This window comes from Scyliorhinus torazame, chromosome 8, assembly GCF_047496885.1.
Source record: "Scyliorhinus torazame isolate Kashiwa2021f chromosome 8, sScyTor2.1, whole genome shotgun sequence".
Lineage (NCBI taxonomy): Eukaryota > Metazoa > Chordata > Chondrichthyes > Carcharhiniformes > Scyliorhinidae > Scyliorhinus > Scyliorhinus torazame.
This window is the reverse complement of record NC_092714.1, coordinates 175,129,673-175,141,715: the sequence shown is the minus strand read 5'-3', so window position 1 is coordinate 175,141,715 and position 12,043 is coordinate 175,129,673. Positions and strand designations below refer to the sequence as shown.

At 48.5% G+C, this 12,043-nt stretch overlaps 1 protein-coding gene across 1 annotated transcript in view; it reads right to left on the bottom strand.

Moving 5' to 3' along the window:
* LOC140428896 (piezo-type mechanosensitive ion channel component 2-like) overlaps nucleotides 1–12,043 on the bottom strand; it is a 319,011-nt gene that overhangs the window by 190,002 nt on the left and 116,966 nt on the right. Inside the window, exon 25 of the mRNA XM_072515544.1 lies at nucleotides 9,965–10,130. Within this exon, the coding sequence (XP_072371645.1) occupies nucleotides 9,965–10,130 (166 nt within the window). The remainder of the gene's footprint in view (nucleotides 1–9,964; nucleotides 10,131–12,043) is intronic.

The window sequence follows — 12,043 nt, the reverse complement described above, 5'->3', positions numbered from 1 at the left end:
GAGTGGCCGAGACACAGGGTAAAAGAGCGTGAGAAGAATGCCAGAGACAAAGAGTGAAAGAGTGTGAGGAGAGTGACAGAGACACAGGGTAAAAGAGCATGAGAAGAGTAGCAGAGAAAGAGGGTAAAAGAGCGTGAGGAGAGCGGCAGAGAAACAGGGTAAAAGAGCGTGAGGAGAGCGGCAGAGAAACAGAGTAAAAGAGTGTGAGGAGAGCGGCAGCGACACAGGGTAAAAGAGCGTGAGATGAATGCCAGAGACAAAGAGTAAAAGAGTGTGAGGAGAGTGGCAGAGAAACAAGGTAAAAGATCGTGAGAATAACGCCAGAGACACATGGTAAAAGAGCGTGAGGAGAGCGGCAGAGAAACAGGGCAAAAGAGTGTGAGGAGAGTGGCAGAGAAACAGGGCAACAGAACGTTAGGAGAGTGGCAGAGACACAGGGTAAAAGAGCGTGAGGAGAGTGGCAGAGACACAGGGTAAAAGAGCGTGAGGTGAGTGGCAGAGACACAGGGTAAAAGAGTGTGAGAAGAATGCCAGAGACAAAGAGTAAAAGAGTGTGAGGAGAGTGGCCGAGACACAGGGTAAAAGAGCGTGAGAAGAATGCCAGAGACAAAGAGTAAAAGAGTGTGAGGAGAGTGGCCGAGACACAGGGTAAAAGAGCGTGAGAAGAATGCCAGAGACAAAGAGTAAAAGAGTGTGAGGAGAGTGGCCGAGACACAGGGTAAAAGAGCGTGAGAAGAATGCCAGAGACAAAGAGTAAAAGAGTGTGAGGAAAGTGGCCGAGACACAGGGTAAAAGAGCGTGAGGAGAGCGACAGAAACACAGGGTAAAAGAGCGTGAGGAGAGCAGCAGAGACAAAGAGTAAAAGAGTGTGAGGAGAGTGGCAGAGACACAGGGTAAAAGAGCGTGAGGAGAGTGGCAGAGAAACAGGGTAAAAGGGCGTGAGAATAACGCCAGAGACACATGTTAAAAGAGCGTGAGAATAACGCCAGAGACACAGGGTAAAAGAGCGTGAGGAGAGTGGCAGAGACACAGAGTAAAAGAGCGTGAGAAGAACGCCAGAGACACAGGGTAAAACAGTGTGATGAGAGCGGCATAGACACATGGTAAAAGAGCGTGAAGAGAGCGGCAGAGACACAGGGTAAAAGAGTGTGAGGAGAGCGGCAGAGACACAGGGTAAAAGTGTGTGAGGAGAGGGGCAGAGAAACAGGGTAAAAGAGCGTGAGGAGAGCGGCAGAGACACAGGGTAAAAGAGCGTGAGGAGAGTGGCAGAGAAACAGGGTGAAAGAGCGTGAAGAGAGCGGCAGAGAAACAGGGTAAAAGAGTGTGAGGAGAGCGGCAGAGACACAGGGTAAAAGAGTGTGTGGAGAGTGGCAGAGACACAGGGTAAAAGAGTGTGAGGAGAGCGGCAGAGAAACAGGGTGAAAGTGCGTGAAGAGAGCGGCAGAGAAACAGGGTAAAAGAGCGTGAGGAGAGTGGCAGAGACACAGGGTAAAAGAGCGTGAGGAGAGTGGCAGAGACACAGGGTAAAAGAGTGTGAGAAGAATGCCAGAGACAAAGAGTGAAAGAGTGTGAGGAGAGTGACAGAGACACAGGGTAAAAGAGCATGAGAAGAGTAGCAGAGAAACAGGGGAAAAGAGCGTGATGAGAGCGGCATAGACACATGGTAAAAGAGCGTGAAGAGAGCGGCAGAGACACAGGGTAAAAGAGTGTGAGGAGAGCGGCAGAGACACAGGGTAAAAGTGTGTGAGGAGAGGGGCAGAGAAACAGGGTAAAAGAGCGTGAGGAGAGCGGCAGAGACGCAGGGTAAAAGAGCGTGAGGAGAGTGGCAGAGAAACAGGGTGAAAGAGCGTGAAGAGAGCGGCAGAGAAACAGGGTAAAAGAGTGTGAGGAGAGCGGCAGAGACACAGGGTAAAAGAGTGTGTGGAGAGTGGCAGAGACACAGGGTAAAAGAGTGTGAGGAGAGCGGCAGAGAAACAGGGTGAAAGTGCGTGAAGAGAGCGGCAGAGAAACAGGGTAAAAGAGCGTGAGGAGAGTGGCAGAGACACAGGGTAAAAGAGCGTGAGGAGAGTGGCAGAGACACAGGGTAAAAGAGTGTGAGAAGAATGCCAGAGACAAAGAGTAAAAGAGTGTGAGGAGAGTGGCCGAGACACAGGGTAAAAGAGCGTGAGAAGAATGCCAGAGACAAAGAGTAAAAGAGTGTGAGGAGAGTGGCCGAGACACAGGGTAAAAGAGCGTGAGAAGAATGCCAGAGACAAAGAGTGAAAGAGTGTGAGGAGAGTGACAGAGACACAGGGTAAAAGAGCATGAGAAGAGTAGCAGAGAAACAGGGTAAAAGAGCGTGAGGAGAGCGGCAGAGAAACAGGGTAAAAGAGCGTGAGGAGAGCGGCAGAGAAACAGAGTAAAAGAGTGTGAGGAGAGCGGCAGCGACACAGGGTAAAAGAGCGTGAGATGAATGCCAGAGACAAAGAGTAAAAGAGTGTGAGGAGAGCGGCAGAGACACAGGGTAAAAGAGTGTGTGGAGAGTGGCAGAGACACAGGGTAAAAGAGTGTGAGGAGAGCGGCAGAGAAACAGGGTGAAAGTGCGTGAAGAGAGCGGCAGAGAAACAGGGTAAAAGAGCGTGAGGAGAGTGGCAGAGACACAGGGTAAAAGAGCGTGAGGAGAGTGGCAGAGACACAGGGTAAAAGAGTGTGAGAAGAATGCCAGAGACAAAGAGTAAAAGAGTGTGAGGAGAGTGGCCGAGACACAGGGTAAAAGAGCGTGAGAAGAATGCCAGAGACAAAGAGTAAAAGAGTGTGAGGAGAGTGGCCGAGACACAGGGTAAAAGAGCGTGAGAAGAATGCCAGAGACAAAGAGTAAAAGAGTGTGAGGAGAGTGGCCGAGACACAGGGTAAAAGAGCGTGAGAAGAATGCCAGAGACAAAGAGTAAAAGAGTGTGAGGAAAGTGGCCGAGACACAGGGTAAAAGAGCGTGAGGAGAGCGACAGAAACACAGAGTAAAAGAGCGTGAGGAGAGCAGCAGAGACAAAGAGTAAAAGAGTGTGAGGAGAGTGGCAGAGACACAGGGTAAAAGAGCGTGAGGAGAGTGGCAGAGAAACAGGGTAAAAGGGCGTGAGAATAACGCCAGAGACACATGTTAAAAGAGCGTGAGGAGAGCGGCAGAGAAACAGGGTAAAAGGGCGTGAGAATAACGCCAGAGACACAGGGTAAAAGAGCGTGAGGAGAGTGGCAGAGACACAGAGTAAAAGAGCGTGAGAAGAACGCCAGAGACACAGGGTAAAAGAGTGTGATGAGAGCGGCATAGACACATGGTAAAAGAGCGTGAAGAGAGCGGCAGAGACACAGGGTAAAAGAGTGTGAGGAGAGCGGCAGAGACACAGGGTAAAAGAGCGTGAGGAGAGTGGCAGAGACACAGGGTAAAAGAGTGTGAGAAGAATGCCAGAGACAAAGAGTAAAAGAGTGTGAGGAGAGTGGCCGAGACACAGGGTAAAAGAGCGTGAGAAGAATGCCAGAGACAAAGAGTGAAAGAGTGTGAGGAGAGTGACAGAGACACAGGGTAAAAGAGCATGAGAAGAGTAGCAGAGAAACAGGGTAAAAGAGCGTGATGAGAGCGGCATAGACACATGGTAAAAGAGCGTGAAGAGAGCGGCAGAGACACAGGGTAAAAGAGTGTGAGGAGAGCGGCAGAGACACAGGGTAAAAGTGTGTGAGGAGAGGGGCAGAGAAACAGGGTAAAAGAGCGTGAGGAGAGCGGCAGAGACGCAGGGTAAAAGAGCGTGAGGAGAGTGGCAGAGAAACAGGGTGAAAGAGCGGCAGAGAAACAGGGTAAAAGAGTGTGAGGAGAGCGGCAGAGACACAGGGTAAAAGAGTGTGTGGAGAGTGGCAGAGACACAGGGTAAAAGAGTGTGAGGAGAGCGGCAGAGAAACAGGGTAAAAGAGCGTGAGGTGAGCGGCAGAGAAACAGAGTAAAAGAGTGTGAGGAGAGCGGCAGCGACACAGGGTAAAAGAGCGTGAGATGAATGCCAGAGACAAAGAGTAAAAGAGTGTGAGGAGAGTGGCAGAGAAACAAGGTAAAAGATCGTGAGAATAACGCCAGAGACACATGGTTAAAGAGCGTGAGGAGAGCGGCAGAGAAACAGGGCAAAAGAGTGTGAGGAGAGTGGCAGAGAAACAGGGCAACAGAACGTTAGGAGAGTGGCAGAGACACAGGGTAAAAGAGCGTGAGGAGAGTGGCAGAGACACAGGGTAAAAGAGCGTGAGGTGAGTGGCAGAGACACAGGGTAAAAGAGTGTGAGAAGAATGCCAGAGACAAAGAGTAAAAGAGTGTGAGGAGAGTGGCCGAGACACAGGGTAAAAGAGCGTGAGAAGAATGCCAGAGACAAAGAGTAAAAGAGTGTGAGGAGAGTGGCCGAGACACAGGGTAAAAGAGCGTGAGAAGAATGCCAGAGACAAAGAGTAAAAGAGTGTGAGGAGAGTGGCCGAGACACAGGGTAAAAGAGCGTGAGAAGAATGCCAGAGGCAAAGAGTAAAAGAGTGTGAGGAAAGTGGCCGAGACACAGGGTAAAAGAGCGTGAGGAGAGCGACAGAAACACAGGGTAAAAGAGCGTGAGGAGAGCAGCAGAGACAAAGAGTAAAAGAGTGTGAGGAGAGTGGCAGAGACACAGGGTAAAAGAGCGTGAGGAGAGTGGCAGAGAAACAGGGTAAAAGGGCGTGAGAATAACGCCAGAGACACATGTTAAAAGAGCGTGAGGAGAGCGGCAGAGAAACAGGGTAAAAGAGTGTGAGGAGAGTGGCAGAGACACAGAGTAAAAGGGCGTGAGAATAACGCCAGAGACACAGGGTAAAAGAGCGTGAGGAGAGTGGCAGAGACACAGAGTAAAAGAGCGTGAGAAGAACGCCAGAGACACAGGGTAAAAGAGTGTGATGAGAGCGGCATAGACACATGGTAAAAGAGCGTGAAGAGAGCGGCAGAGACACAGGGTAAAAGAGTGTGAGGCGAGCGGCAGAGACACAGGGTAAAAGTGTGTGAGGAGAGGGGCAGAGAAACAGGGTAAAAGAGCGTGAGGAGAGCGGCAGAGACACAGGGTAAAAGAGCGTGAGGAGAGTGGCAGAGAAACAGGGTGAAAGAGCGTGAAGAGAGCGGCAGAGAAACAGGGTAAAAGAGTGTGAGGAGAGCGGCAGAGACACAGGGTAAAAGAGTGTGTGGAGAGTGGCAGAGACACAGGGTAAAAGAGTGTGAGGAGAGCGGCAGAGAAACAGGGTGAAAGTGCGTGAAGACAGCGGCAGAGAAACAGGGTAAAAGAGCGTGAGGAGAGTGGCAGAGACACAGGGTAAAAGAGCGTGAGGAGAGTGGCAGAGACACAGGGTAAAAGAGTGTGAGAAGAATGCCAGAGACAAAGAGTGAAAGAGTGTGAGGAGAGTGGCCGAGACACAGGGTAAAAGAGCGTGAGAAGAATGCCAGAGACAAAGAGTAAAAGAGTGTGAGGAGAGTGGCCGAGACACAGGGTAAAAGAGCGTGAGAAGAATGCCAGAAACAAAGAGTAAAAGAGTGTGAGGAGAGTGGCCGAGACACAGGGTAAAAGAGCGTGAGAAGAATGCCAGAGACAAAGAGTAAAAGAGTGTGAGGAGAGTGGCAGAGACACAGGGTAAAAGAGCGTGAGGAGAGTGGCAGAGAAACAGGGTAAAAGGGTGTGAGAATAACGCCAGAGACACATGTTAAAAGAGCGTGAGGAGAGCGGCAGAGAAACAGGGTAAAAGGGCGTGAGAATAACGCCAGAGACACAGGGTAAAAGAGCGTGAGGAGAGTGGCAGAGACACAGAGTAAAAGAGCGTGAGAAGAACGCCAGAGACACAGGGTAAAAGAGTGTGATGAGAGCGGCATAGACACATGGTAAAAGAGCGTGAAGAGAGCGGCAGAGACACAGGGTAAAAGAGTGTGAGGAGAGCGGCAGAGACACAGGGTAAAAGTGTGTGAGGAGAGGGGCAGAGAAACAGGGTAAAAGAGCGTGAGGAGAGCGGCAGAGACACAGGGTAAAAGAGCGTGAGGAGAGTGGCAGAGAAACAGGGTGAAAGAGCGTGAAGAGAGCGGCAGAGAAACAGGGTAAAAGAATGTGAGGAGAGCGGCAGAGACACAGGGTAAAAGAGTGTGTGGAGAGTGGCAGAGACACAGGGTAAAAGAGTGTGAGGAGAGCGGCAGAGAAACAGGGTGAAAGTGCGTGAAGAGAGCGGCAGAGAAACAGGGTAAAAGAGTGTGAGGAGAGTGGCAGAGAAACAGGGTAAAAGAGCATAATGAGAGCGGCAGAGAAGCAGGGTAAAAGAGCGTGAGGAGAGCAGCAGTGAAACAGGGTAAAAGAGTGTGAGGAAAGCAGCAGAGACACAGAGTACAAGAGCGTGAGGAGAATGGCAGAGACACAGGGTGAAAGAGTGCGAGGAGAACAGGGGAAACACAGAGTAAAAGAGCGTAAGGAGAGCGGCAGTGAAACAGAGTAAAAGACAAGTGGTAGTTGTAGGGGATTCTATAATTAGGAGAACTGATAGCGCACTTTGTAAACAGGATCGAGAGTCCCACATGGTATGTTGCCTGTCCGGTGCCAGGGTGAGGACATCTCTGACCAGCTTGAAAGAATATTGGAGTGGGAGGGGAATGATCCAGTTGTTGTGGTCCATGTTGGGACAAACAACATAGGCAAGACGAGGAAAGAGGACCTGTTTGGGATTATCAGGTAGTAGGGTCTAAATTGAAGAATAGGTCCTCAAGTGTCATAATCTCTGGATTACTACCTGAGCCATGTGCGAATTGGCATAGGGAAGAGAAAATTAGGGAAGTAAACACATGGCTAAAGGAGTGGTGCAGGAAAGAGGGGTTCCATTTCATCGGGCACTGGCATCAGTATTGGGACAGGAGGGACCTGTACCATTGGGACGGTCTCCACCTGAACCGATCTGGGGCCAGGGTTCTAGCAGAAAGGATAAATAGTGTGGTCACAAGGACTTGAAACTAGCAAATGGAGGTGGGAAGGGAAGGGTAAAACTACAAGAAATATAATGGTTAATGGGAACCAAAGCAGCAGGTCAGTATGTGAGGAGAAGGTAGAGATTAATAGGATGAGCGGGCAGGGCCAGTCTAACTAGACTACGGAGGGGAAGGACATATTTTAAAACCTTGTACCTAAATGCATGCAGTTTTCGGATTAAGGTCAATGAGCTGATGGCACAAATAGAGACAAATGGGTATGATTTTGTAGGGATTACTGAAACATGGTTGCAGGAGGACCAGGACTGGGAGTTGAATGTCTAAGGATACTCAGTATTCCGAAAAGAGAGACGGATGGAACAGGAGGTGGAGTTGCTTTATTGGTTAAAGATGACATCAAGGCTGTATTAAGAAATAATATTGGCACCAAGGGACAAAATGTTGAATTGATCTGGGTGGAAATAAAAAACAAGGGAAAAAACTTCTTACTAGGAGCAATTTACAGGCCCCCGAGCAATACTTCCAAAGTGGGGCACAGTATTAACCCAAAAATAATAAGAGCTTGTGAGAAGGGAACAATGGTAACCTTGGGTGATTTTAATGTGCATATTGACTGGACTAATCAAATTGGCAAGGGTAGCCTCAAGGGAGATTTCATAGAGTGGATAAGGGATTGTTTCTTAGAGCAATATGTTATGGAGCTAACCAGGGAGTAAGCTATTTTAGATTTAGTATTACGTAACGAAGAAGGGTTGATAAATAGGCGTGTCATTAAGGATCTTCTTTGAAGGAGTGATCACAGCATGCTAGAATTTCAAACTCAGATTGAGCGAGAGAAAACAGAGTGCCATGCTAGAGTTTTAGCGTTGGGCAGAAATAATTATACGGGCCTGAGGAAAGATTTGCCCCAAATAGACGGGGCACAAATAATTGAGGGTAGGACAGTTGATGAACAATGGTCGATGTTCAGGGAGAACCTCTCAATTAAAGTATATTCCTGAGAGGAAGAGGAATGGTAAAAGGGAGAGAAACATTCTATGGCTAAACAAGGAAGTCATGCAAAACCTAGGGCATAACATACTGCAAAAGCTAGTGGTAAGCTGGAGGATTGGGAGAACTTTAAGGTTCAGCAAAAGGCTACTAAAAATAAAATCAAAAGAGCTAAGATGAACTTCAGAAGTACAATAGCAGAAAACATAAACACTGATACCAAAAGCTTCTATAAGTTTATAAACAGGAAGAGAATGGCGAAAGCAAATATTGGCCCTTTGGAGGACAATACTGGTGAGGTAATAATGGGGAACACAGAGAGGGCGGAGGCACTGAACCAATATTTTGCCTGTTTTCACAGATAATAAAGTCGAAGATAATAAAACATTTCCAAAAGCTACAGGTAGTGGAGAGGAACTTGGTGCAATAACCATCACGATGGAGACGGTATTGAATAATCTAATAGGATTAAAGGCAGATATGTCTCCGGGACCTGATGGCTTGCACCCTGGGGATGTGGTAGATCTAGATTCCAGAAGGCGTTTGACAAGATGCTGCATAAAAGACTGACCCAGAAGGTGAGATCGCAGGGGATTGGGGGTAGAGTGCTAAATTGGATTGAGGATTGGCTGACTGACAGAAAGCAGAGCGTTGAGATAAATGGGTATTTCTCTGGCTGGCGAACTGTAACTAGTGGGGTGCCACATGTGTCAGTCCTCGGACCTCAACTGTTTACAATCTATATAAATTATCTGCAAGCAGGGACAAAGTGTAACAAAGCAAAATTTGCTGATTATACTAAAATAGGTGGGAAAGCAGGCAGCGAAGAGGCGATAAAGATTTTACAGACGGATGTAGATAGGGTAGGAGATTGGGCCAAAATTTGGCTGATGGAGTTTAATGTGGATAAGTGTGAGGTTATCCATTTTGGCTGAAAAACTAGAACGGCAAATTATTATCTAAATGGAAAGCAGATTCAAAATGAGCCTGGGCAGAGGGATCTGGGTGTCTTTGTTCATGAATCGCACGAAGTCAGTGTGCAGGTACAGCATGAAATTAAAAAGGCAAATGGAATGTTAGCGTTTATTGCAAAAGGGTTTGAGTATAAAAGTAGAGAAGTGTTGCAATTGCTTAAGGCATTGGTGAGACCACATCTGTAGTATTGTGTTCAGTTTTGGTCTCCTTATCTGAGGGAGGTGGCATTGGAGGCAGTTCAGGGGAGGTTCACCAGATTGATTCCGGGGATGAAAGGGTTGACGTATGGAGAGAGATTAAACAGATTGGGTTTATACTCGCTGGAGTTTAGAAGAATGAGAGGGGATCTGATCAAGGTATAGAAAATACTAAAAGGGATTGATAAAGTAAACATAGACCAAATGTTCTCTCCTGTGGGGCAATCTCGAATGAGAGGCCACAGATATAGGTTGAGAGGTGGTTGATTTAAAACTGAGATGAAGACGAACTACTTCTCACAGAGGGTGGTGAATTTGCAGAACTCGTTGCCCCAGAGTGCGGTGGAATCTGCGTCATTGAATGGTTTCAAGAAGGAGATAGATATAGTTCTGATTGTAAAAATGGGTTAAAGGGATATGAGGAACAGGTAGAGAGGTGGATTTGAGACCAGGAAGAGATCAGCCATGATCTGAATGAATGGCGGAGCAGGCTTGAGGGGTTGAATTCCTACTTCTTCTCCGAATTACCATGTTCCTAGGCAGTGTCTGTCCTGTACTGCGCCCACTTGGGGGTCGTGTCTGACCTGTACTGTGCCCAGTCTGGGATATTGTCTGGCCTCCTACTAAATTGCTGTGTAGCTCCTTCCATGAAGTTTGATTTGTCAGATATATGTTTATAGGTTCTGTCAATTAAATTTTTTCTGCTCATCTGAGTCTTACACAGAAAATTCTACTTTCCCATGGGTAATCATTGGCCTTTTGCTCATCCTGATTTTCCAGTTTACCCGAGGTGACTGATAGGAGCATCAAAGGTTTTGGTGGATCAATGTACCTGCAGTGAAGGAAGTTAGCCACAGGAATATACTGACTAACAGTCGCTGTATCCAGGCAGCGGCTGATTTCAACATTGTCGCCTGCAATCATCCGAATTGCTGCGGTGTTCTCATCTTCAAACACTTTCCACTGTATCGATGCATACAGCAGCAGCACAAAGTCATCTGGCAAAGGCAAGCAGAGAGGAAACCTCAACGGTATAATTGTCAAGGGAACAACGCTATTGGTCTCAACACAATGATTGCACAGAAATTAAGTGATAACAGTTAGAAGTGACTGAGCTTCATCCTCGGAGGGAGCAACATGAACAATTTGTCAGATATTCAAGGTTAAGAAGACCTGCAGTTATATAGCAAACTGATTTACGGACAATGAATTACTTTTAAAGTGTACAAGTACCCCCCGTTTAAACCACCTTCTAACAGTCTAATTTCTGTTTTAGTGCAGTTACTGTGCATGCTCCAAGAACCAGGGTCTAACTGCACATTCACTCTGGGGTTTCTAAACTTGCTCTCTGCTCCCAACAACTGCTCTCCCAAACCCTCATCTGCTTCCCTCACCCAACCCCTGTCATAATATACACCAGTATATCATGGTGCAGACACACACTGATGGACACACAGTGGGAGCAATCAACACACACAACACCGCAGCCAATCACCAGTTAGAGCACACGCACTATAAAGACAGGGGGCATCAGAGTTCCCGCTCATTCGAGCTGCAGCTAGCTAGGAGGACAGAGCTCACAGCCTGCAGCACAGACATTCACCATGTGCTGAGTGCATCGACTGGTTAGGACAAGGCGAAGGTCTTTAGTTAAAGCTAGTATCGTGTTAACCCACAGTCAGAATATGTTACAACAGTTAATGATTCAATAAAATAGTGTTGCACTATTTCAAGAGTTGGTGACCTGTATGTGTTCCACGGATCCAGGCACCCAACACAACATGATACCAGGAGTTGAGGGATATTAGCCCTTCTTAGACCTACCTGCAAGTGATCTGCCTTCCGCCAGCATTCCGTCATCCTGTAACATGGACAACATCAGCCCGCCGCTCCGCATCGCCGGTAACCTAGTGGCCAACTGGGAGATATTCAAACAACGCTTCCAGCTCTTCCTTGAGGTCACAGACAGGGAGGACGTCTCGGATACCAGGAAGATCGCTCTCCTCCTCTCCACGGCCGGAGACCACGCCATCCACATTTTCAATTCTCTCACCTTTGCGGATGATGAAGATAAAACAAAGTTTCCTCAAGTTTGGCACTCACTGCAGCGTAGAGGTGAATGAACGTTTTGAGCGCTACGTGTTCTAACAGCATTTGCAGGGTAAGAATGAACCTTTCCAATCCTTTCTCACGCACCTCCGCATCCTTGCGCAGTCTTGCAGCTACGGGCCCATCTCCAACTCCATGATACGCGACCAGATTGTTTTCGGGGTTCAGTCGGACCCCCTACGACAGCAGCTCCTCAAAGTAAAGCAGCTCACCCTAGCGACCGCCATTGAGACCTGTGTCTTACACGAAAACGCCACGAGTCGGTATTCCCACATCCAAGCGGCTGAAACGGCGCGGCAAGATCCCCACGAGGCGGAATGGGTCCAAGCGATTGAGCAACTCCAGGGCCTCAGCCTAGATGAGGGCGCCATTTCGCGAGCTTTTCGCGGACTCTGTCCGGTGCTTGTGCGCACCAAACGAGGGGACGGCAACGTCGAAGAACGTAATGCGCAGGCGCGCACCACGCACGACCGCATCGTGCACGTGCGGTGGCGCAGCGAACGTGCTGACGCCACGATGTGCGGTAACTGTGGCTCCGCCCATTTAAAACGGCAATGCCCTGCCAAATCTCGACAATGCCCAAGGTGTGGCAGACTTGGCCACTATGCTGCCTGCTGTCGAGCAGCTCAGCCTGCCAATTCATATCACTTCAGCCAGCCTCGGGCAATTCAACCCACAGTCATCGAGTCCGATGTGGACCTCCCACACAGCAGTGACACCGAGGACCCGAAGGCGCCTTTTCGAGTCGATGCCGTAACGAAAAACAGGCTGTCCCCGAAGCAAAGACACCAGCCGCTGTCGG